This window comes from Phodopus roborovskii, unplaced genomic scaffold (genome assembly GCF_943737965.1).
Source record: "Phodopus roborovskii unplaced genomic scaffold, PHOROB, whole genome shotgun sequence".
In the NCBI taxonomy this organism is placed as follows: domain Eukaryota; kingdom Metazoa; phylum Chordata; class Mammalia; order Rodentia; family Cricetidae; genus Phodopus; species Phodopus roborovskii.
In genome coordinates, this window is record NW_026126418.1 from 37,907,438 (window position 1) to 37,935,000 (window position 27,563).

The 27,563-nt window shown below is 35.3% G+C and overlaps 1 protein-coding gene and 1 long non-coding RNA gene across 2 annotated transcripts in view; one reads left to right on the plus strand and one right to left on the minus strand.

Annotated features, from left to right (window-relative positions):
- Scn9a (sodium voltage-gated channel alpha subunit 9) overlaps positions 1-27,563 on the plus strand; it is an 86,259-nt gene that overhangs the window by 41,285 nt on the left and 17,411 nt on the right. The window contains exons 17-18 of the mRNA XM_051184563.1: positions 18,366-18,486; positions 24,774-24,928. Coding sequence (XP_051040520.1) covers positions 18,366-18,486; positions 24,774-24,928 — 276 coding nt within the window. The remainder of the gene's footprint in view (positions 1-18,365; positions 18,487-24,773; positions 24,929-27,563) is intronic.
- Positions 1-27,563, minus strand: part of LOC127222467 (uncharacterized) — a 101,905-nt gene that overhangs the window by 18,064 nt on the left and 56,278 nt on the right. The gene's annotated exons all lie outside the window — the stretch shown is intronic.

Below are 27,563 nucleotides of genomic sequence, written 5' to 3' on the forward strand. Positions count from 1 at the left end.
ATTATAATTGTTTATTGAGTAAGTAAATGATTAAATAAATGTAAATATATATCACTAGCTGAACAAAGAAATTCATTTCTGTCTGATGCCCAAGTCAGGATGAGAACCCTTTATATATTTAAAATCTTTTTAGTACATGGAGAAAGTAGTAGAAAAAAGTACTAATTTCAGTTTGCAGAAAATCGACCTGCACAAACATTTTTTTCAGAAGCACATCTCTGAATTAAGTCTCACATGGAAAAGGAGATTAATTCAACAATTTTCCTCATAAAACAATGGAAGCTAGGAGGTTTCAATTGCCTGGAAGACAATAAAGCCTAAAATAAGCCTAAAATCCTACTTGTCAAAGAAATTTATAAGACATGAAAATCAACCTATGTCACTTGAAGTTGTTTATTTATAACAGCAAGGAGGATTTTTGTTTTAGCCTGGCATTTTTCTTTTGTTCAAAGCTAGTGGCTGAAATGTGTGTGTTGCCTTCATCATTGACAAAATCTAATTTTGTCTCCCCAAACAAGATGGGCATACATCTTTTGAGAAATGACAGCTGAAGTTATCTCTGTATTCCTAGTATGTCACAATTCTGGTCTTGGTCCACTTTGAAAACTCTAGGTTCTTTTGCTTCAGTTTTTCTAGATTAAAATGTTCCTGGGATGACTTTTCAACCTTGTTTTTTCAGTTAGGAGCTAAGGAACACAGACTCTATTTGTTTGAATTATGTCTCTAGCTCCCACTTTCCCTTCCAGATTCCCAGTTATTTATTCCCTTCCTATTCCCTTCCTTGGAAGTGTCTTCATTTTCTACCTTTAAATGTCTTTGAAGTGATGATCAGCACATTCCTAATGAGAGTTGATGGCTCTAGGCAGACTGTACCTATTACAAAAGAACTGGATCTATGCCACATGTTTCACCAGTTGCCCATTTCAGAACCTACAATTTGACCAAAGGGAAGGCATACCTCTTACCTTTGAAACCTCTCCTTCTTCCCTCATTTCCCCAATGCCCTGCCTTTCATGGGCTATGGCCTGTTTCCAGTATACTTCATAGAGACATTTCAATCCTTTTTTTGTGTGTTACCTCTCATTCAAGCAGGTTGCTAGCTGAGGAAAAACAATTAAATGAGTATAGCATTCAAGTCAAATATTCTATAGTGAAACATCCTTCCAGAGAATGAATTGGCAAAGTATCTTTGTCAAATATGACTAAACAATTGGCATTAAAAGGATACATTTTTCTACAGACACTGTCCATCTCTGATCCAGAGAAGACACAGTGTCATCTACAGTATACTCAGGAGACTAACACTGCCACTGCATCTCAGAATTTGGACACTGGATTGATGGTTCTCACTCAGACTCCTGAAGTGTTACAAGTCCAGCAAGTATTCTGGGTGCATTCACACACTTCACAGACTTTTCCCATCAGCAATTATTGCTTCCTCTTTAGAATCTCAGATGAAGCATGAAATGTAGCCACTCATTCAATAAATACATTTTTCAATTTACTGTACTTCAGGAATTGGGCTGAGCTGCTCAGAGGGGAAAAAAAACAATATTACTTTCTCTTAGCTACAAAACTATACTGTGTGGTTTAACCAGCAAGTTAAAATATAAAGAGCTCTGAATAAAGATGTGTGAGCTCATGTACTGTTTTAATGTTATACTGATATTCTGGAGCTTCAGAAACACATTCAGTGACACAGATCATATTCTTTGATAGTTCTTGACTCTAGAGGTCAAGATGCTGTCAGAGCCACCATCCATCTGAAAGCCTTAGGGAAAGACCCCATCCACTCTGCTGTTTCTAAGGCATATGGTGGTTGATGACAATCTCCACTTTCAGTAACATCTCCACAACCTAGCTCTACTGTGACGTAGTTACCACCATGAACTTTTCTGTCTTCTTCCATTACAGAGGACTGTCCTCTGTCATGACTCGCAAGACTCATGGTTTTAACATGACTACATGTTGTCAAAGACTATTCCAAATAAAGAAACATGAAAAGGTACCAGGGTGGCTAATTTTTTTTTCTTTTTTGCTATGGAGGGTAGACACACTTCATGTATTTGACTTAAAAAGGGGGATGTATAATTCTGACATTAAAACATACAGAAGGCAAACCAGGTGGCAGGAGTGATGAATGCTTTTAATCATAGCACTTGGGAGGCACAGGTAGTTGGGTCTCTGAAATCAATGCCAGCCTTGTCTCCAGAGGGAGCTCCAGGACAGCCAGGAATACACAGAGAAACCCTGTCTTAAAAGCCAAAAATTAAAATCAAGTAAAATGATAAAGTAAAATATACAGAAAACAGTTAAATTTTAGGAGCTAGGCAATTTATAGTCTGTACTTTGGGACTTCTCCTCTGTTTCCAAATTAACTTGAGTGGTAGGTATCTGGAAACACAAGCCTAAAGGGAAAAAAGAAGAGTTAACAGTGCACAAAGTCTGAAATCATGTACACTTTGTTGTGTCAATCATTTGAGTCATTCATAAAGAGAAAGCTATGGGACTACCTGATAGAGAATGTTCTCAGGAAACACTGAACAACAACATGATGTGAGAAGAGCCACAGTAAAGGACATTTTAGGCTGCTGCATTTCTGACAGCCATCTCACCTGCTCCTACAGAATCTCCAGCCCTGGCACAGTTCTTGGAGTATTCTCACCATAAATCAGGGTGTTCTGGCCAGTTCCAGACTGGTAATATGATGTAGGATCCCTCTCTGTCTTCCAGGAGAAGGAACATGACATTGGGAAAAGTAGCTCACTTCTGACATAGTAGTTTTCAGAGAACTTGGCCTTTGTTAGCCAGACTTTCTGGAAGCCAGATCATTGAGGGGATCACCAAAAAATGAGGATCTGGCCCTCACTCCACAGCATCTATATACTCCAGCACCCACAGAAAAGAGAGCCATGTGATCTCCTGTGACACCTGAGAGATGGATGCTGGGGATGGCGTAAGGTGTGGAGGAAACACACTTAAAGAAGAAGAAATATACTACCCAATCTGACTTATCCACTGCACAGACTTCTTAATCCTAGATAGTAGATATGATGGTCATATTTATAGATGACTGAGACTCTAAAAGACTAATAAAGTATGTTTCCTGTAGGTATTTCTGGAAAATTTTCTGTCTGAATACCAAATCTTAATCTCAGTCCTACATGCTATAGAAAGGCAAGACAGTAAATAGAAATAAAATTACCTTCTGCCACCCCCTGTAACAATTTAGTACCAAATACAATATTATATGAAATTTGGCATTTGTTGAGTCATTGGAACTCTAACATTGTATTTCTAATTGCAAGTGAATCCTTGGTTCTGATTTACTTGCTTAGATTACATCTCCATAATCATTATCATTATTTGAGGGGGTGTTGTTTCAAGGTAGGATTTTGTGTGTGTGTGTGTGTGTGTGTGTGTGTATCCTTGGAGCCTGTTTTGGAACTCACTACATAAATCAGGCTGGCCTCAAACTCACTGAGGTCCACCTGCCCCTGCCTCCTGAGTCCTGGGATTAAATGTGTGTACCACCACAGTTCCATAATCATTCTTAAGCATTATATATTTTCTGGCTTAAAATTGTTAACTTATAACAACCATATTCCCAGATCAATGAACTGATTTTAATCCTTACATGTTTATTTTCTCAGAACAACTGATTTTTCCTTTCATTTAGAATTATCAGTGCACACTATTTATAGCACAATATACACTTGTGTTTATATATTTGAAAAAGGGGTAATCATTTGTTATAATAATATGCTTCTACTCTCTTGTAATTATTAATAAATATTACAAACTCATCTAGATCAAATTCAGGCCCTTGTGGTCACACCTTGATATGTGTTCTGAGGAGCTCACTGATGGGAAAACTCTGAGGTTCTTACCCTGACCTCTCAAGCTTATTAATGAAATTGACATGTGGTACAGAAACCTCCCCGAAATCCAGAACATTTGCTTTGCAGCTTCTCCTTTCTCTTTGTGAAGGTTTGCATTATTTCAGGGAAGCATGAAACTCATTGGCAAAGCAATGCTATTCTCTAGCAGGCATAGATAATGGATACAATTAGGGGACATGTATTTCCCGTATCATGTCTTTTTATACAAAAATATGATGAATTTACTCAAGAAAAAAGTCGAGTTAAGCCGAGTTTACTTCGTGAATTAAAAAAATACATATGAGAGTATTTGAAGTTTAAGGATAAGGGACTGAAAATATTCTACCATTTTTATATCTCAAAATTCAGTTTCATATATTTCAATATAACTTAAAAGAAAATGAAAAGTATATTCTACAAGTGTAATATTCATTTTAATTGCCTAAACATTATGCAACTAACTAAAATTATTTCATCCAGTACTTGAAATCTTATACCACAGGGTTTTCTATTTTCTATGATCAGGTAAGGCAGGTCATATTGTTTTCTTTCATACATTATAGTCATTAAATACTTTGATCCTTTTAAGTATTTGATTTTGAAATTGGCACTAAAAGTTCATGTACTCCAAGGTAAACATTAAGTAATAATTGATTAAAATCATAAAATAATTTTAACCTGACAGCTTATAAGTGTGATAAATCAGCAGACCATTGTCACACAGACAGAGTTAGCACATTTTGTAACTGATCCTATCCTATCCCTCTGAGGGCCTCCAAAATAAGGGATGCATGTTTAAGGCTGAGGGAGGTGGCTCTTGAGCCAAACCATGACTCACAGGAATGAATTCACTGTCCAGCTGTGCCACCGAAGGAAATTGCAGGCCAACAACCAAGCACTCATATCTCTTACCTAATTCACTCATTTATCCCTCCACGCACTCATCTATTCAGTATTTAAGTCTGAAAGCCTTGGTCTATGAAGAAAACATGAAGTGCATGCCTAATATGAAATGCATTCACTTTATTGATTTGATAAAAGTTACTTAAATTTATATAATCATCAAAGTTAAATATTTTATATCAACTTACTGTAATGGATTTTTTTTCATTGTTACTAAGTCTGTATCTCTTTAGATTTTATCGAAGTTTTAACTTATCCTTTCATTAAAGGGCAGTTTATATTTTCACTTAGTATTGAACTTTGTAGATTATAATCGTTATTACCAGAAATGCTCTTGACTGGCCAAATTTCATTGTGCTGGGGATACTGGGCTTTGATTCTATTCTTTATGCATTGGGTCCCAAAAGCCTATCACTCTTCTAGAAAATTAAACTCGAATCATTTCTTTTCCTCAGATTGGTTCCAAACTCTTTGAAAACTCTTTTCATCTTTATTGGACAATAAAATATTGGTCTGGAATACCTAAATCAAAATTTCCTATTTAGGATTTCATAGGTTTGGAAGTACTAATTTACTACTATGATGTTTAAAGTCTTGAAGCTATTTAAACATGACAACTAAAAGTTAAATGGGGAAAATGCTTATTTTAAGAGTATTTTTCTCAAATTATATATATATATATATATATATATACTACTCTCACACAGCCCTTAGTGTATATAATCTATATTTAAAATGTTGATTATGTTGAAGGACAAATATGAAAAACTGCTTAGTATATGATAGTGTACATGTTCATTTGCTGAAAAAATAGAATTATCAAACTAGATGATTATTTTTACGTCTACTTGAATGACATTTTTATTAACTGTGTGCCAAATATATTACATAATGGTGAATACATAGCATGTATTTCAAACAGATACTAAGCTTCTGTTTACAGGTATAAGACCTTACACACTTTAAGTCACAATTGACTGCTTCATCATGCTGCCTTTCTCGACTTCAGAACCTAACCTTCTCACTTCTGCAGGGGTAAAACCACAGTGGAACTCCCCAGGATACAGCTCTGTGCTTTAACTACGCAGAGACACATGTGACTACTTTTACACAGGTTACCTAACACATATGCATATATGATATTTCTTCAGTGTCTTGCATGCTGTTCAGTACAAAATCTCTCTGCCTGACCCATTGCAAGAAAGTAGAAAAGCATATGATTGTTTCATCGATGAACCTACGTCACAGCATGTCACTGGGGTTATTCCATCATTTTTTGTGACTTTCTTGGTTACTCTGAATATATTGTTCATGTTATTAACTGATTTCAAATGCATGACCCTATATGATGCTATTGGATGGATTATAAAAGTAAGATACAGTAGTAAAAGACATTTGAAGTCAAACTTCAAATAAAAACCACTCTCAGCTTTAAATGGAGTAGATTAACATTTAATTGAACCAAAATTTAGTGGGAGGAATATTTTAGATATTAACATTAAAATCATAGAAAGTAATCATTTTTCTAGCTCTGTATTCACAGGTAAAAAAAATTAAGACAGCATGTGGCTGCGTTCAGTGTACATATCTAGGAAAGTAAGAGCAGAGCCAATGTATGCAACTTCCAAGTCTAAATTTTAACAAATTTTGAAATGATTTAGCAATGACTAGCACTTTATTTTTATAATCAATTCAAAACATTAGATAAAACATCTTTATTCATTCTTAAACACTATTGAGTAAATTTTAATAAGCTGTGCTTATCAATGAGGAATCAGTGATTGAAATGTTTAATTCTGAAAGTAATATCACTCACTGATGAAAGTACATTTTCAGTTCCACACAGAGCTGCCTCTGCTTCTAGTTTTAAGACAGATAAATGACCACTACAGCTCTGTTTCAGTAAGATAGAGACTCCTTTGCCAAGATTATGAACAATAATAGAGGTTATTTATCTAAACTTTCTAAAACTATATAAGAAAAATATATTGCTCTGATATTGATTAAAATTTATTAATTGTAGTATAATCTTTGAAGGACTGAGCAATAAGACCATATTAAGAATCTTGCCTTTTTTATAATCCAGTTCATGTTTTTAATTTCTGTGTCATGTTGAAATGTTTGTATTATTTGTTTTCCATTGTGCAGTGAAGAAAGCAAAATGTTATCCTGAAACAGTCACATTCTAGGGACAATGACGCTAACAAGGAAAAAAATCAACAGCAAAATATAAGATGTTTTAGAGTTCTGTATACATGAACTTATTGTTAATGGTTAAAAGAAGTATTTCCCTTTTTTCAATTGCTAGTGATTTGATCTCGATGATCTTGAAGAAAACTATTTCACAACATAATGAATATCCTTCAAATAGACCATGAGTAAAACTATACATGTATAAAATAGCACTTGTACAGATATAGCAGAGCACACAATGTTTCAGAAAATTCTCATAAATACATTTGTATGATTTTATATATGTACACATAAATATATGTGTTTGTACATATATGTTTATGTTGTGAATTCACAAATTTTTGCCCAACTGTTCATTGAGAAGATGCAGTACATATCAAGAATGATATTCCTGGGTCTGGAGAGGCTCAGTAGTTAAGAGTGCTTGCTTCTCTTGCAGAACACCTCTTTTCAGTTCCAACCACCCATGGCAGGCTTCTCACACCTGCCTACAACTCCTCAATTGGGCGATTTGATGCCCTGTTCTGGCCTCTGAAAGCGCTGCACTAACAAGTTCAAGCATAGACACACACGTGTGCACAAGGATTAATGATTTAAAATGCTGATAAAGAAAAAGCAGAGAGTTTCACTTGCAGAGGGTGATTTGGAAGGTGGTGTTTTGACAGAAGCACCTGTATGAAGTTTAGAAAAAACTTCTTATTGTACATTGTGCTTTCAATATTAGAAATTCACATATTGAGAAAATAATTTTTCTTGTGTTTTCAATTCCCCCCTCCTGATCTTCATTTAGGGAACAATAATTCCCTAATTACAAAAATTATGCAGATTATTTGTTTTTTACTTTATAATTTGTTTTGAATTTATGAACCATATGTAAAGAGGCTTGAGGCCTTGGATCTATGCTTAGACCTCACGTTCTGTCTTCATATTTGCTTAGCTTAAATCCTTGCTAACCCATTTGGAATTTTTCAACAGGTGTCAGTTCTGATAATGTTTACTAAATGCTTTTAGAATATTTTCTATCAAAAATCACCATGGTCATTCCATAATAGCACACAGAAGCCTTGGAAAACTTATTAGGGAATGCCCCTTCCTTTTTAGTACGAATAAAGCTCAAAATTACACTATTAGATCTAGAAAAGGAATATGCAGTATTCAGACTCTTTATGTTTCCAAATGTTTTGGTTTGTTCTTGTTTTTAGCCAAGATCTCACTATTTTGGTATATCACTTGTTGTATATTGAATGTAGAGTACCCTTGTAGAAGATGTTGAGGAAACTCAGGACTCAGTGAAGTCATTGGCTTTATTTTAAAACTTCTTGACAATGGCTTAGGCTGCCCTCATTAACATCTGAAACTACGTGCTGTGTTGACTATGTGAGTTATTACTGTGAAATCATTAACACTAAGTAGAAAGCTGCTTACTGGCATGCCAACAAGGCTTTCTGGTAGTGAAAATGAGGAAAATTAAAACAGAAAATAATAAATCAAAAGGGATCCTTACATCATATTAGTAAAAAAGAAAAGGCAGGAGTTTTAGTTGCTCATGATTAAAATGTAATGTAACATTTTACAGCACTTTAAAATATATTGAAAATGTTCTGTACTAGTTCAAAAGACAAGAACATCTAGAGGATTCTACTTACTTTTCAATTGTCTAAGTGTATCTATAGTATTATTTGGGGTATCAGCTTTTTAAAATATATATATATATATATATATATATATATATATATATATATATATATAAAATCTTGAGCATTTTATAGTGATCAGAAGACTGAAGATTCAAAGCTCTAAGCCTGATAAAGAAACTATTATGCTCAAAAAATAAAAAGCTGAAGGTTCAAGGCTCATCTGGGTCTTAAGGGCTGCAGGAAGTGAGGTTTGCTTTGTTCTGGAAGGATTGACAGCAGTGGAAAGCCATTAAAACTGAAAAATAGATGAAGACGTGTGCTTTAGCTTTACCTTTGATGGTTTATTCAGAACTTCACTATTTTACTCCTTATGATTCATACCGATTCTCAATTTAGTCATCTAAGAATTGACATTGTATCTAGTAAACTGCTCTCACTTGTTGATACACAGTGGAGTGTAACTTATCAGTAACGCCCTCCTCCCCGACATGTGCTTTTTTTCTATTTTTTATTTTTGTTTATCTTATTTTACATATGGATCCCGGTTCCCTCTCCCTCCCTCCCATGCCCCAACCACCATTATCACATCCCATCCCCACTCCAAAGGGAGGGTGATGCCTTTCAGGAGCTTTTTAAAACCAGGCTTTTCCTTTCTGTTTAGCTTTCTCAACCTGTATCCCACTTGCCCTTGTATCCTACTGGTCTCATGGTAGGGTAAAATGAAGTTGTCAGGCCCTCTACTTAAACAATATTTCTTTTCTTGTGCGAAGCAAATATATTTTCTGCTTTTGAATGAAAGATTGCTGTCTGTAGATAGAGTCATACTTGGGAGTTTAAGGAACAATAAAGAGTTAAGCTAACACTTGCTATAATAAATCGCTAGGGGAATGTTGGCAGCTTTCATAGCAGGCAAGGATGACTGAGGCAGGGGCAAACATGACAGGCAGACAGAGCTTAGTGAGATGTATTATTAGAAAGGGAAGTGACTGTTTGACTTCTTCCTTTGCTATTTGTACCCCCCCCCCTTGATCTCCTTTTGATGTCCTATTGCTTTAGCTGGAACTTCTACTACAATATTGAAGAGATATGGAGAGAGAGGGTAGCCTTGCCTTGTTCCTGATTTTAGAAGAATTGCCTTAAGCTTCTCTCCATTCAGTTTGATGTTGGCTATTGGTTTACTGTATATTGCTTTAATTATGTTTAGGTATGTTCCTGTTTTCCCCTTTACCATAAAAGGGTGTTGGATTTTGTGAAAGGCCTTTTCAGCATCTAGTGAGATGATCTTGTGGTTTTTCTTTTTCAGTTTGTTTATATGGTAGATCACATTGATAGATTTTCGTATATTAAACCATCCTTGAATCCCTGGGATGAAGCCTACTTGGTCATGGTGGATGATTTCGCTGATGTGCTGTTGCATTCGACTTGCCAGTATTTTATTGATTATTTTTGCATCAATGTTCATGAGAGATATTGGTCTATAGTCCTCTTTCTTAGTTATGTCTTTGTGGCTTGGGTACCAAGGTAATTGTTGCCTCATAAAAAGTTTGGTAATGAACCTTATGCTTCTATTGTGTGGAACAATTTGAGGAGTATTGGTATTAGCTCTTTGAATTTCTGGTAGAATTCTGCACTGAAGCCATCTGGTCCTGGGCTTTTATTGGTTGGGAGGCTTTTGATGCCTGCTTCTATTTCATTAGGGGTTATAGGTCTCTTTAAGTTGCTTATCTGGTCTTGATTTAATTTTGGTAAGTGATAGCTATCCAGAAATTTGTTCATTTCTTTTGAATTTTCAAATTTTGTGGAGTACAGGTTTTCAAAGTATGAACTGGAAATTCTCTGGATTTCCTCAATTTCCATTGTTATGTGCCCCTTTTCATTTCTGACTTTTTAATTTATATCTTCTTTCTCTCTGCTTATTGTTTAGTTTGGATAAAGGTTTGTCTATATTGTTGATTTTCTCGGAAAACAATTTGTTACATTGATTTTTTGTAAGGTTATCCTAGTTTCTACTTTATTGATTTCAGCCCTCAAATTGATTATTTCTTGGCATCTACTCCTCTGGGGTGAGTTTGCTACTTTTTCTTCTAAGACTTTCAGTTGTTCTGTTAATTCTCTAATGTGACTATCCTCCATTTTTTTCATATGGGCACTTAGTGCAATGAACTTTCCTCATAGCACTGCTTTCAAAGTGTCCCATAAATTTGGATATGTTATGTCTTCATTCTCCTTGAATTCTAGGAAGTCCTTAATTTCTTTCTTTATTTCTTCCTTGACCCAGGTATAGTGCAATTGTGCATTGTTTTATTTTCACAAGTTTGTTGGGCTTCTGAAATTTGTGTTTTTGTTGAATTCCAACTTTAAAGCATGGTGGTCTGAGAAGACACAGGGGACTATTACAATTTTTTTGTATCTATTGAGGTTTCTTATGTTGCCCAGTGTGTGGTCAATTTTAGAGAAGGTTCCATGTGGAGCAGAGAAGAAGGTATATTCTTTTGTGTTTAGATGGAATATTCTGTAGATGTCTGTTAAATCCAATTTGCACATAACTTCTGTTAGTTCTTTTGTTTCTTTATTGAGTTTCTGTCTGGTGGTCCTGTCTAGTGGTGAGAGTGAGGGGTTGAAGTCTCCCACTATGAGTGTGTGAGGCTTTATGTGAGCTTTGAGTTTTAGTAGCATTTTTTTAAGAATGTGGTTGCCTTTGTATTTGGGACATAGATGTTCAGAATGAGACTTAATCTTGAAAGACTTCTCCTGTGATGAATATGAAATGATCTTCTTCACTTGTTTTGATTGAATCTCATTTGAAGTCTAACTTGTTAGATATTAGGATAGCTACACCTGCTTGCTTCTTGGTTCCATTTGATTGGAAGATCTTTTCCCAACCCTTTACCCTGAGGTAATATTTGTCTTTGAAGCTTAGATGTGTTTCTTGTATGCAGCAGAAGGATGGATTCTGTCTTAACATTCATTCTGTTAGCCTGTGTCTTTTTATAGGTGAGTTAAGACCATTAAAGTTGAGGGAAATTAAGGACCATTGTTAATTCTTGTTTGTTTAGATTTGTTGTTGGCAGTGGTATAGTGACTATATTTGCTATGCTTTTTCTTTTTGGTTCTGCTAAAGTGGGATTATCTATTGCCTATGTCTTGGTAAGAATAATTAACTTCCTTGGGTTGGAGTTTTCCTTCCAGAACTCTCTGCGGGGCTGGATGTGTGGATATTTATTGTGAAAATATGGCTTTGTCTTTGAATATCCTGTTTTCTCTGTCTATAGTGATTGAGAGTTTTGCTGGGTATTATAGCCTGGGCTGGCATCCGTGGGCTCTTAATATTTGTAGAACATCTATCCAGGACCTTCTGGCCTTGAGAGTTTCCATGGAAAGGTCAGGTGTAATTTTGAATGGGAAGTGGAGAGGAAAGAGAAAAGAGGTAAAGAGTCAGAGAGAGGACAGAAGAGAAGATGGAGACAGGAAAAGTCCTGCCTGTCCCAGGGGAATAGCAGGAAAGGAAAGAGTAAGAGAGGAAAAGAGTGTAAGTGGGCTGAGTCTTTCTTTTATATGGTCCTTTGAACCTGTTTGGAGACTATCAGTCATGGAACCCTGGCTGACCTGAGGATATTCTGCCAGGTGACAGACCAACATAATGCTTGAATACTTACAAGAACTGACTGTTGTCCATTCTAGCACGGAACAATCTTTGATGCTAATGTCTGTGTTAGAGTTTAAAGATGTAGCTGTATATGGTTTTACATTGACTATCTCAAGGGAGTTAGCTCAAGAAGATGAAGATGACATTTATCTTTGTGTAATTTTTAATCAATGCATTATTTTCACAGAAATAAAAGAAATACCTTTAAGATACACTTATAGTCTAAATCATAGAAGAAAGGAAGGCTAGCTGTGGCACATTTCTGGTCTTAGTAATAAGTCAACCTTGATTCTATTTCACTTCATTTAATTTATATATACCTTTGGTTGCAAACAAGTAAATTTTTAAGAAAGTATATCATTCACATGTTATAATAAAAATGAAATACATTAACATTAAATTATTATTTGTTTATTTTATTCATTTTTCAATCTACCTGCAAAGAAAACTTTAAGAGTAATAAATACTATGAGAAGTAAAATAACTATAACATTATAGAAAATAAGGGAAAGGCTAGAATGACCTTTCTGCATGATAAAAATAAATAAATAAAACAAATTTCAGTGTTTAAATTTAGAGATCCTTTCTGTACTTATTAAATAAATTTTACTTCAAGATAAAGCTTATAAGCATCACTCTGTATTTAAAGGTATTTTTATAGGACCCTATGAAAAGTTAAACTTTATAAAAGCTGAATATATATGTATATTTTTATATAAAGTACATAATGAATTACTGTTTGAATAAATAATATATCCATTGTAATGTTAAATACTGACCAGAATAATTTGATTTGGCATATATATGTTAATTATAATTCATTTTAGAGATCAATACAATTTTTATTCCAGTGAACAATAATATTCTATAGCTATTATTTTTGAGCCAAAATCTGTTTAATTGACATAAAATCAAAATTTGTAATGAAGGATTCCAATAGAAAAAAATGCTACACAAATTTCACCTCATGTTTTCTTTGCTCGGAATGTAACAGGATAAATCTTTTACTAAGGGTCTTTTTATTGAAATTAATTTTTTCATACAATATGTTCTGATCATGGTTTCTGTTCTGCCAACACCTCAATAAGCTCAACATAGTGATAGTAAATATGCTTCCACTGTTCAGCCTGTCAACAGAGGGTAGCTTTATTTACAAGTGGCTACCTACTGAGGAAAAAAGTGTTCTAACTATACTATGGTTAATATCTTGACTCAACACAGGGCAGTGCTTTGTGTTCTTGTCAGTAATTCTTCCCACTGCCTTGTGTCCAAATGAGGACCATCGATTCTATCAAAGGGGTTGTCCTTTCTGTACTCATGGTCATGTTGTTGTTTCCTTGGTGACAGTTCACTGCAACATTGAGGTCAAGAACTGAGAGCATGAGGTAATTGTAATACTTTAGATATACTACAAAATTTTGTTTCACGCAATTACTATGATATAAACATTAATCATCTTAAGTGTCTTCTAATAACTATTATTTGCTAGACTGTGTTTTATTTGAAACCTAAACTCTTACAGAGTGTTCATTACTTGGGATAAGCCTTTATTAATGTTTTTTTTATTCAAATTAAATTTTCATTCAATATACTCTGATCATGTTTTCCCTTCTCCCAACACTTCAATATGCTCAACATGATGATAATAAGTGTGCTCTTGCCAATTAAGTAATTGATATTTTTCTTTCTTACTTTAAGGTATTTTAGATTAACCACCTTTTACTGTCCACCTTTGGATGTAATTATATACTGATGTCTTTTATAACTGGCATTAATAATGAAAGCCTTAACCTTATAGGAATAGAATATCTATTGAAGTATTCATTTAATAAGGTGTTTCTTATTCTTTACTCTGCTTTTAAAAAAATACCACCAATAATCCATCTGTACAGCATACTAATGCTGCTTTGACTGATGGCTAATATGTGATTAATATACCAATATTATAGCTATTAATGCAGTACTCATATAAAGAACTTCAAGAGCTAGGCATTGGTGGCACACACATTTAATCACAGCACTCTGGAGGCAGAGGCAGGAGGATCTCTGTGAGTTCGAGGCCAGCCTAGTCTACAAAGTGAGTGCCAATACAGGCTCCCAAACCAATACAGAGAAACCCTGTATTGAAAAAAAAAAAAAAAAAAAAAAAAACTTAAAAGCCCATTTTAAAATGTATTACTTTAGATTAAACATGATATTAATACAAAGTTATTGACCAAAGAATCACTGAAAGCTTTTTTTTCATTTTAATGCCTTAATTTGCTTAAACTGTCCTCTTAAACTCTAATCTTAATAAGTGAAGTGTAACGAGTATTGTTTTTCTGCCTGTCGCCGCTGGTCTTGACCCGCCACCACGCCGCCAGCCCCAAATAATACACAGAGACTCTGTATTTGATACAATACTGTTGGCCCGGTTACTTGTTTCATATTGGCTAGCTCTATCATAATTATTAACCCATTTCTGTTGATCTATGTATTTCTCTTACCGGGGAGCCGGCGGCATACTGTATTCTTCATACTCTCCATCTTGGCTCCTCCTTACTACTTCCTATTTCCTCCTTGTCTCCTAGTCCCTCCTATCTTCCTTTCCTATTGGCCAACAGTGCTTTATTATTAACCAGTATGAGAAACATACAGAATGACATCTCCCATCATCTCCTCTTTTCTGTCTAAATAAAAAGAAGGGGTTTAACCTTAACACAGCAAAATATATAACACAACGGTTATCCAATAAGAATCACAGTTAACAATATTTAGTCCATTAACATTTAGCAAGATTAAAGGAAACTATTCTATCATCTATCCTATATTTGTGAGTCCAAAGTCCTATATGTAACCTATCTGTAAGCCTAACTAAGGAAAACTATAACCATAACTATCTGTCTTCAACTCCTTCAAAGACCACAGAAGGATAATATATAAGCTCTAGAAATGACAGAGACAACTCACTGCCTGGTCACCCAAGGTTCTTTTGTAATCTTCCATCTTCAGCCCATAGGCCATAGTGTGTCTAGCAGACTCTTCAGCAACACAGGAAACTTTAAACTGTCTTCTTGTATTGGCAGTTTATCAGTCACTTTTTTCTGTGTCCTGTATACTGTCTCGCAGACTCTTCCATGAAGCAGGAACTCTGTAGCAATGCCCATCTTGAATCAGCAGTCACTTTTCTGTGGGTCCTGCATGTCCAGTTTATACAGCATAAAGTCAAACAGTCCAGACAAGAGCAGTATCTTGTCCAAATGGCTAGTCTTGCCATATTGGAAGCAAACTTTATAATGTATTTCTTTGATGTCCATCTTCCTTTCTGGTGCAGGTAGTATTGCCAAGAGCAATTATGTCTCACTGTCACGAAAACCCTAAACCACTTTAAATGCCATATTCTGTAGGTCTTTGAAAGGTTTGAAGAATGCCTATTTATCTCAAATACATCTCTGTGTATCTTGAAAACCTAACTAACTTAACTCTAAGCTTTGACTATCATAGGTAATTATCTATAATCTGTACTACATTATACAATATGTTTCTGAATGAACTCTATAAACACAATACCTAAACAAAAGGAGAAATATATACATTACAAAATTGACCTTAAATTGTATCAATAAATGAAAATCCATTCCAAAACAAAGTATTTATATCTATACCATAATCCCCTTTTTACCTTTAAAAAGAACTGGCTGTGATCATTAACCATTTATAACCAAGTCCATTTAAATGAAAACAAACATTTATAAACAATATTTGGGAATTTGGGCGTCGTTTTTTTTAAACTATTTCCTGTTGGTAGGGGGCGCTGTCATGGGGGATCCTAAGAAGATGTAGTAATCCTGGCTGTAGTCTGCAAGACTGCCTTGTCCAAGCTGTTTTGAATGTTGGATCACCAGGAACTCTGTTTCAGGGGGTCTGGCTTGTTTAAACCACATTAGTCTGGAAGGAATCCACAGCTTTTCAATTTCTGTGGAAACAAAAATAGAAATCCTTTTCCCCAGTAACTTGTCCTTGAACTTAAATTTTTGAGTCAAAGCATTTTTAAAATATATAAATTGAATTAATCCAGCAGCATTTCCTTTATCAGTTGTTATTTTCTCAGCAGTCAAACAATGCAGAGATAACACAATAGTATACAGTAACCAGATTCTCTCTGAGCTTTTCATCTTTACGTGGCTTTATCATTACTTTGTTTATTTTACTTTTATTTTTTGAGACAGGGTTTCTCTGTGTAACTCTTATCTGTTCTGGAATTCACTCTGCATACCAGGTTTACTTTGAAAATCACAGAGATCTGCTTGCCTCTGTCTCCTGAGTGCTGGGATTAAAGGCGTGTGCTACAACACCCAGTTTCTCTTTGTCTCTTTAAAACCATTTTATTTTTCTCTCCCAAGCCTATGTATTTTTTTAAAACACATTGTAAACTTTTAGCACCTTTTCTTAATGTGAATCTGTCTCTACTGTAAATCTTTATCTTTTTCTGGCCATGAGACTTTATCTGTTAAACAACAACATTGTTAAAATGAAAGTCATATCTGTGTCAGCCGCAGTTTACCAAAGATGGTGGTGGGTACTTTTACTGCCAGCATGGAAAGCTGTGCTCAAAGCCTTGGTCTGCACTGCCACCCAGAAAGCATGCTGCCGGCTTGGAGATGTGGTCACTGCCATTGCCATCTCTCATACACACCAATAAATTGTTAGCAGAGTTATTTAAAAGCTGTGCGTTTTTTTCCCGCTTATTCAAAGTAAGGAATCTTCCCTTAAAGGAGCCGCGCAAATATCTGCTTGTCTCTAGCAAAGCAGAGTTCAACTGAGAAAAATGCTGCTACCAAGAAACCTTGCTTATCTCTTTTTTTTTGTTTATAAAACCCTTTTTTAAGCTTTTGTTAAATTTTAAGTGGAAGTTCTTACTAGCCACGTGGGCGCCATTTGTAACGAGTATTGTTTTTCTGCCTGTCGCCGCTGGTCTTGACCCGCCACCACGCCGCCAGCCCCAAATAATACACAGAGACTCTGTATTTGATACAATACTGTTGGCCCGGTTACTTGTTTCATATTGGCTAGCTCTATCATAATTGTGAAGCATTGTCGTGATAACGAGAAGCTATCCATATTCATGTGTCATTTGGCAAATGAGGATGAACTCTTCCCTTGTGAGATGCTGTACCCCTCTACAAATCAGTTGTTAGGAATTTGACCTGTGCCATATCTGGAACCTCTCTCTGTGTATGTGTGTGTATGCACAGACATACTACTTGATCATAAAGTCTGGAAAGGGAACTCGTCTGCATTATGATCCATAGGATGATCATAATGACGAGGTCATTGCTCTCTTGTGTGAGTCTTCCATGTTTAATTCCTTTGAATTTTTGTTTCAGCATTTGCATGTGGTGCTCCCTTAAGTAGCTATACTTTTGCCTTGAAAAATAATACTTTATGATCTTCTCCTCCATGCAGTAAAATTTGAGATTAAAATGGGTGAGGTTAGTATGGTCTTTAACATTTGAATTCCAATGGGTTTTTTCTTTTTTTTTTTTTTTAACTTGTCTTGTTTACAGAGACTTTCTATCTATAGCATCCTGCTATCTATTCTGTTTTAAAAGTAAATAGAGTATATTGGGATATTATTGAACAATTTTTTTAATCCCAACTACTTAAAATCTTTTTATGGCAACTATCAACTCTGTCCTTTTAATCACAGGGCATTGGCAACTTGACCCTTGTGTATTAGTGTTCTCCAGAGGCCAGTTATCCCCAAGGAATAGCTTCATATAAGTCTGTATTAAACACAAGATAATAATAAGTATGGAAAATAATTTCTAAAATTTTAAATGTTCTCTTTTGCCAGCTTTTGTCTAAATGCCTACTTACCAGCATTATGAAATTTATTTTATTTTATTTTATTTTTGCAGGATGTGTAGATAGAACGATCAGTTATAGGTGTGCTATAGGGTAACTTGATCTCAACATGTGTTTATATGTTTTTATGGTCATCATACTGTTAAACATTTTTTTTCATGAAACTTTGCATGACTAGTCATTAAATGAGGCTTCCATGTCATATTTGAATGTTCACTAAATGACCTGTTTGGTGGGGGTGGTGGATTCCTTTTTTAGAGACGGAACCGATCAAGTTCATCTGAGTGCAGCACAGTTGATAACCCTCTACCAGGAGAAGGGGAAGAAGCAGAAGCTGAGTCTGTAAATGCGGATGAGCCAGAGGCATGTTTTACAGATGGTAAGGGAAAAACTAGAACCCTCACAGTCACTACTGTTTTTGAGTAGTTTGAGTTTTGTCTCAGTAATAATGCTATTTCCAAAAGTAAAAAACAAGGGGGGAGGAGTTCTGTTCTTCCAAGCATGGCTCTCTATCTAAGGGCCGCTGTATGTATGACATCTATTGACAATAATTTCCAATGTCAGTGCATCTTTACTAGTGTAGGATCTGGACACTTCTCACTTTGGGGCCTTAAATTCATATTACTAGGTGTCTTAGTTAAAAGTTTCTACTGCTGTGATGAAATACCATGACCAAAAGAAAATTGAGGGAGGGAATTATAGTTCCACATCACATTCCACTACTGAGGGGAGTCAGGGCAGGAATTCACTGATAAGGAACCAGGTGCTGATGCAGAGGCCATGGATGAGTTCTGTTTATCAGCTTCCACCTCATGGCTTGGTCACACTGCTTTCTTATACAACCCGGGACCACCAGCCCAGGGGTAGCACTACCTACAATGAACTGCGGCTCTCTCACTAAATTAAAAAAAAAATTCTACAGACTTACCTACAGCTCGATCTTACTGAAGCATTTTCTCAATTGAGATTCTCACCTCTTAGATAGCTCTTAATTTGACTTCAAAACTAGCCAACACACTAAGATACAAATTAATAGGACAGGTGTTGCTAGGGTCTTTTTGTTCAAGTATTTTTCTCTTTCTTTTAATGGCCATGTTATGTGCATCCCATGAGCTATGCCATGCCAAAATGCTATTCTGAAAACGAGAGAGGCTTAAATTATGACTGTGGCTTTAATGAGCGTTGCTGCCCCTATTTTACCTTTAACTCTATATATGTATCCTTGACCTACCCAATAAACTACTTTGAAGCCTCAGTCTCTTTCAGTCTCTAGTTCATAGAAACAGAGAGGTAAACCCACATCAGAGGAGATTCTGAGGCATGCTAAAATTGGGGGATTTCTTTAGCAATCTGATCAGAACCTGTAGTCCCTTACTTGGTATGGAAATCCTGTGCTACATTTGACCTGTCTGTCTACTCCTTTTTCCCACTGTTTTTTCTTTTACTGAAAATAGATTTTTCTCCTACCATGCATTCTGATTACAGTTTTCTGTTTACTTCTAACAGTAAATCAACTTACTCCTTTTCATTTTCTGCCATACTAAACTGTTAGAATTTTCACTGGGCCTACCAGTTCCTAAATAAAGATACAGAGACTTATTTTTAACTATTAATTTCTGGCCTTAGCTTAGGCTTGTTCCACTAGAGCTTTTAACTTATTTTAACCCATTTCTATTCACCTACATTTTCCTGTTTCCTCCTTGTCTGTCAGGCTGGCAATAACATATTTATTGTGTAATATTGAAGTCTTCAAATGACATAATCCTTATGAATTAGCAGAATACCATGTATTTGTTTTCACTTCTTAAAAAGTTTTCATGAATTTAAACAACCCTGCATGGAAACTATGCTAACACTAGTGTCACTGACATACAGTCTACTAACTGGATCACTTCCATCAACGTTCTTGATAGAAACCACACATTTGATTTTAGGCTCCACAGTTTTCTTAAGAAGTCTCCTAAGCCATTTGTATATTAAACAAAGTAAGTGGAAAATAAACGTATCTACACTACAGTGACACTTGGATTTTCTTTAAATACACATTAAATTTATTTTATATGAGAAACAAAAGAACATTATAACCAGTCAATACATCTTGTGTTTATAGGAATTAGTGCAAGAGCAAAGCCATAGAGTTCTCTTAAGAAAGGTTGAGTTAAAAATATTTAAAGTTTTTATTCTGCCAGGCCAACTGCTATGTGTCAGCAATCCAGTAATTAGGAGATGATGATCAAAGGATAAGGAGTTCAAGGCTTAACTTCTGTAGCCTGGGTTGTAGGAGACTTTGTCTTAGAACAAACCAAAACAAAAAGAATTTCATCCAAATGTATGGCTTCTGTCTTAACAAGTTATTCAAATTAAAGTGGGGCTGCCACCAAAGATGAGTGGGTTTTTGTTTTGTTGTTCATTTGTAGGTGGGTTTTTTTTTTTTTTTGGAGGGAGGTGTTTGGTTTTGCTGTTCATTGCCTCAAAGCTAATTGATCCTCTCTGTTTCTTACTGTTGCCTTGTTTTATCGATTGCCTTCTGTCTTCCTTTTATTTCACTTTTTCCTCTCTTATACCATGTCTTTCATTAGTTCTATTTGTGCCTTTTTAGCCCAAGGCTCTGACTTCTTCCATATGTGTCATGATATTCGACTGTCCTCAATGTTTTAGAAATAAGTTAATTATGAGTATGACAAACCAAGTAGTTAAGGGTATGACATAATTCATAGTTCTACTTGTTTCTATATTTTACTCCTTTGGAGTTATTCAATTAGTAAATTATGTCATCAACATCTGAGTTAAAATGTACCTTTTTTTTTAAATCGTAGGTTTTCAGTTAATTTGGTAGGTAGAGACAGTTTATCTTCTGCTTAAAATATTCTCAGTTCATCGCCTCTTTGTGCAAATAACTAATAACCAATTCCTGTTTAATAATAGGATAAGCAATTTCATTCAGACTTTTATTTTCCTCATTTTGAAAGGAAATTATGAACGCAACATTTGTTAGTACATGAAGACTTTTTTAAAATGAAAATATTAAACAGCTTGTTTTCCTAACCAGTTTTACATTGATTATATTGATCAGGTTGTAATATGCTTGGGTCATCTGTCTTTGGATAGTTTCTTTGTTATCAGGGATTATTGGTTTAAAATGATGAAACCCAGCCCAGACTTTATGTAATGCATCACAAAATCTGACTAATGAACCCATCCAAAAGACAAAGACCTGATTATCCTCTGGGACTCATTAGAATGTTTAGAGGTACTGTTGTGTTTATATTTAATTGATAGTCATTCTAAAGAGAAGGTATGATAACCTTACTAACCAGCTAGCTTGGAAGCCCTTGGGGATTTTCCTTCGCATGAAAGTCAGGCAGGCGACTGAGCACTCCTGCTTCAAATAAAAGAGAAATTCTCTGTGGTATGATATACCCTAGAGGCAGTATTTATGAGGCTTTGCCTCAGACAAAACTTTCCTTAGTTTTCTAATTACAATGCAGTGTGTTTTTCTTTCTGTAGTCAGAAAAAAAACAACATTTCTTCCAATTTTAAGACTGGCAAAAATACATCTGAGGGAAAAAAATCTTGACTACAGTTACAATTCTTATCTTTCAAGTAATTCTAGTTATTAACTTATTTTTTAAATCAACTTGAACATTTTAATATGCTTCCAGACTTTGTAGTGATGATCTTTCTGGCCCATCATGTTCAGATTTCTCTTTGTCTGTCCATCTCCTCTCCACCCCTGCTTCTTGGCTTTCCATGAACATCACCTGCCACTCCCAATCTGTTTCCTCCTTCCACTAGTCCTAGTGTTATTCAGGTCAAAACTTAACAACTGGTTGTTCAAGAGAAAAAAAAATTATTTTTTCACATAGCATTTTAGTATAAGAATTTCTGGTATTAATAAGTAGAATATTGATAAATAATACTATTATATTTAACATATTATTAGACATTCTACATATGTAACTGTGTCTTAGAGAATACTGTTGTTGAATTCTGCCAACTTCCTATAACTATAATAGATGAGCAAATATAGTTCATGAGGACCAGTCAGTGTCTTCATTTATATTAGTTACTGAAACAAACATAATTCCACTCCTGCATTAATGGTCTGAGCAATTTTTACTAACTACACAATAGAAGTTGAATAATAAGAAAATATTTCTCAGTGATTTCTGCTGTCCACAATTAATTGCCATAAACACAACATATGCTTATTGTTTATCTACTTCATTAACATTTCCCCCATCATTTTCTTATGTGTAAACACACACACACACACACCGCAAACACACACACAAACACACACACACACAAAATCCCCACCAATTACCTATGATGGATTTTCATTGTATAAAGGTTTCTGCCAGCCTGGTTTCAAACCACTGCTATGACCTTGATGAATGTAAGATACACAGAAGACACCTAGTGTGTTACAGTCCACCATTCAACAGGAAAAGCTACATGCAGCCTCATAAATATGTGATGGACAATATTAAGTAAGAAGGGGCAGACTCTTAACAATTTCTGCTTAAAGTTTTGAATTCTCAGTTTATATAACTTGATCCCTAATAACACTGACTTTAAATAACAACTCACTTTAAAAGCTCTTGACAGACAGGTCTACAGGGAGTTATGTTGAACCAGTATGGTTCCTGCACACCACTGAATCCTGTCCCTTAGTGGTATTGTCACAAACTGTTCCCAATATGATTTGTTCTTAAATATTTTGTGTAACCTCATGAAATGATTCTGGTATACGTGTACTAATGATTTCTGTACCACATTTCCCCTCTGTCCTTTGGATTCAGACCTCAGGCATCTACCATACACCTATATTGAGAGGTTTTACTGACCGCCTCTAGCTCATCAACCACCGGGGCAGCTCAGATTTTTATGACCTTCATTTTATGGCATTCATCACTAAATCCTGCTGATAATACAAATGTCTTGAATCTGTTGTTGCTTCAGTTACTTGTTACACTTTCCCCTTGACAAGGATACAGTATAAGAACCCTATAAGCTCTATGACTTAGGACTTCTCTTCCAATTACTAGCACCATACACTGTTGAGGATATCTAATTAAATGCCTATACCATTCCTTCCTTATACTCCATCACTTACTCCTCAACCTTCAAAATCTGTCCAATTTCTCTAACCATTTCTTTCACCTGTGCCTGTAAGAACATCACTTTCATAATTGTGAAATGTTATAATTCCCATAAACGACTGTTTGCTTCATTTTTACAAGGAACCTTCTTCCAAATTTTACTTTCACTAAAATTGAACTCTTTTTCATATCAATGTCTTGATTCATTTCAGGCTTCTGCCTCTTCCAGAAAACCTCTTATGACCTCTTTTTCAGTATGCAAGTCAGATTATGTGGACTTTTCCTATTCTTCCAAAATGACTTCTATGTATCTGACATTAGTTGTTTATCCATTTATTTCATTAATTTCTGTGCCTATTTAACCTAAATAAGATGAAAAGCAAGTTCCCTGTGGAGAAGAAACTATATGCAAGCACACATTAAAATACTTGATGAAAAAATGAATAAGCCCAAATATTTTAATAAAATTGTCCTTAGTTTTTTATTAGCGAGATAATCTAAATGTAAGAGTCCTGATTCAGATATTTTAACCTTAGAACAGATAAAAAATATATTTATCTGAATCTTGAATCTTCTAATGACTTTTATATTACTTGGTTTTTGTTTTGTTTTGTTTTGTTTTGTTTTGTTTCTAGAGACAAGGTTTCCCTCTAGCGTTGGAGCCTGTCCTGGAACTTATTCTGTAGAACAGGTTGGCCTCAAACTCACAGAGACCCACCTATCTCTGCCCCCCCAAGTGATGGGATTAAAGGCATGTGCCCCCAACACCCAGCTTTTAGGCTTTTATACTACTTTCAAGACTTTCCATTACTTTTCTCAATATGTTTTGTGTTTACTTTTATTGTTAGTCAGGTTTTTATGTAGCATCAAATTCCATTCATTACCAAGAATGTCATTGAACTTCCTATCTCTTTGCATGGATTACAGGTGTGCAGTTTTAGGGACCTAACGCAGCTTCATGCTTGCTATGCAAACATTTCATCCATTAAATCACACTCCCAGTCCTTCAAAAAGTTTTAAATTGAGGGGTAGAATAATGTTAAATTATATTTTCTCTAAGCAAAAAAAAAAAAGAAAGAAATTATTTTTTGCTTCAGTGTTATGTTTGTTCTATCATTCACAAATTTTGTCATTAAATAATTTAAATGGTGTGGAAGAAATCAAGAAGTCAGAAAATTACAGGAGATAATATGTCCTGAGTTAAAAATAATTGACAGATACTAAAATATGCCATAAGAGTTAGAAAATGAGCAGGCCTTTGGTGGTGCACACCTTTTATCCCAGCACTTGGGAGACAGAGGCAGGCAGATTTCAGTGAGTTCAAGGCCAGCCTGGTCTACAAAGTAAATTCCAGGACAGCCTCCAAAACCATAGAGAAACCCTATCTTAGAAAACCAAAATCAAAGAAAACAAAAAAAGAGGTAGAAAACGAAAGAAGGCAGTGTCATGCAGCATTAGAAAATAGAAATGATGTCATTGTGGGAGAAAGTTTTCCCATATTAACATATTTTATGTTCTTATTGTGGGTATCAGGGTGCTCTATGCATGTCTTTCTTTCCAGGTTGTGTACGGAGATTTCCATGCTGCCAAGTAAATGTAGACTCTGGGAAAGGGAAAGTCTGGTGGACCATCAGGAAGACCTGCTATAGGATAGTTGAACACAGCTGGTTTGAAAGCTTTATTGTTCTCATGATCCTGCTCAGCAGCGGAGCTCTGGTAGGTCAGCTACTAGTTGGATTCATAAACTAATTTCATTACATGCAAAAATGAAAAGTAAGTATGGCAAGCTTTGCTGAAAATTAATCTTTAGATTATTGTGTATATGGTTCATTCTCATTTCTTAGCATTATTGTCACTGGTGTATACAGGAAGGACACTGGCTTTTTAAAGATGATTTTATGTTTTAATTGTGTGTGTGCATTGTGTGAGAGAAAGAGAGAGGGAGAGAGGAGAGAGAGAGAGAGAGAGAGAGAGAGAGAGAGAGAGAGAGAGAGAGAGAGAGAGAGCAAAAGTGCCCACAGATGCTAGAAAGGGGACACCTGATTCATTGGAACTGGAGTTACAGGTGATAGTGAGCTACCCAATATGGATGCTGTGAAACAAATTCAGGTCCTCTACCAGAGCAGTATGTGTTCTTAACCTCAGAGTCATCTGTCAAGCCCCAAAGCTACTGATTTTGTGTGTTAATTTTGTGTTCTGCCATGTTGTTTGTAGTGCTTTTCAGTTTTAAGAGTTTTGTAGCAGTCTGTAGTTAGACATAGAAGCATGATCATCTGCAATTGGGAATGCTTTCTCCTGTTCTTTTCAGGTTTCTCTTTTATTTCCTTCTCTTGCCATATGGCTTAGGTTGTATTTCAGACACTATATTGTATAGGAATGGAGTGAGTGGGCTTGTGTTCTTCCTGGTTCTAGTAGGAGCACTTTGGGTTTTTTTTTTTTTTTTTTTTTTTTTTTGCACTTAGTGTGGTGTTGACTCAAGGTTTGTAATGCATAGTGTTTATCATGCTGAGGAATATTCCCACCATCCCTAGCCTCAGTGACTTTTACCATGAAGGGATTTGGAATTTTGTCAAAGAACTTGTCTGCAACCATTGAGATACTCATGTGATTTATGTTTGAGCTGATTCATTTGATGAATTACAATGATCTATTTATGTATGCTGGATGGAGCCAACGTAGTCGCGATGATCTTTTTATATTATTTTGGATGAAACTTGCAAGTAATTTACTGATGATTTTTATACCTATGTCTATCAGGGAGAGAAACCTGTAATTTCCATTTCTGTGATATCTTTGAGGACCTGAAATTCTTGATAAACTATATGAGAGTGGACAGGAACCACAGAGTAAGGCCTTTCTTAACAAATCTAGTCTCTTAAAATTAGGAATTTATGTGTCACTAGAATGTAAATTAGAATCCTAATAATAGTATATCTCATACTCTGAAGAACTAATAAAGTCTCTCAAATTTAATGTATTCAAAGATATATATGTGACCAGAGAATGGGTTAAAATGGTTGAAGTTTTACATAAACTTTAGCTAAAAATGTCTTTAAAAAGGGAATTATATTTTAGTAGAAGGCATCTCAAATGAATTAATTGAATCATATGAAGAAAGGAAACAGGATCTCGTTAGTTGGTACCTTTGCTCAAGGACTTTACCAAGTAAGGTAGTCCTTTGAAATTCCTGTTATTAATTCTGAGATTTTTGAGAGATAAGCCAGTTCCACAATTTTACGTTAATGCAAGCTTTAATTAAATACTGGTGAGGTGAAAGTATTCTGGCCAGGTCCTGCATTCCCAGGAAATGGCCACAGAGTCATGTTTTGCAGAAGTTTAAAGAGGCAAAAACTACAATTCACTGCATTTCCCATCAGGTCCAATCAGGAGCAAGCATGCATCCTGACATATTTCCTGCCTATGTACCTTTCACCCACATGTGATCTAGCACATCTGGTGTAAACAAACTTGTTAAGGGGAGTAAAAACAAGTGACTTGTTGTTTACCAAGAACCATAGCCTCCAACATTCCAGGAAGTTATCTGTCCTTGGGCAAGTGGGGCTTACTGGTTAACTTTGACTCTTACATTGTTTATAAAATAAATGTAAATAATGGCTATACTAAAGTAAATAATTACTATATCTTATAGTTTTAATATACATTTCTCTGGTTAAATTCCCAAATAACTCTGAGAAAGTATAAAATTTTCCTCACTTAAAAAGAAGAAAATTGAATACACGGATTTGAAATGTTTCTTCATATCTCAAATATAGTAAATGTCAAGATTTTTACTTCAAAACTACTTTTTCTTTAACACAGACATAGGAGAACATACCAAAAAAGAAAAAAATAAAATAAATAAGTAGGACCTGAAATTAGTAGTAATAATACCTGTATCTCAAATCCCTCCTTGCCTTTATACTTCTACATCCAGAAGGTTGTCCCTGGAAGATGAGACCCTGCATCTGAGTCCTGCCATTGCTCTGAGCTAGTCACAGTGAGATCTTCCCAAGGGGAGCATCTTATGTCATCACCAATACATACTGGTTCTCACTCTGAACCTGTACCCCATTCTAAGAGCAGGCTTCTTCTTTGGCATCAGCCCCCCCACCAATGTTTGTCAGGCTTTGAAGTTATGGTTTCTGTTTAGGAAGCTTGCATGAGTTCTCAAGAACTTGGAGAAAGGCACAGGAAAGCCTTGAGAGCTAAACTCCTCACTCAACCTCACACATCCACTGCAAGCTTGCTTACTTTCAGAACATGAGCCAGTGTTATGCTTCTTAGCAGCTCTAAACATTTTATCTTACCTATATTTCTCAGTTTGCTTCAATATTGCTGTGAATGGTTGAAA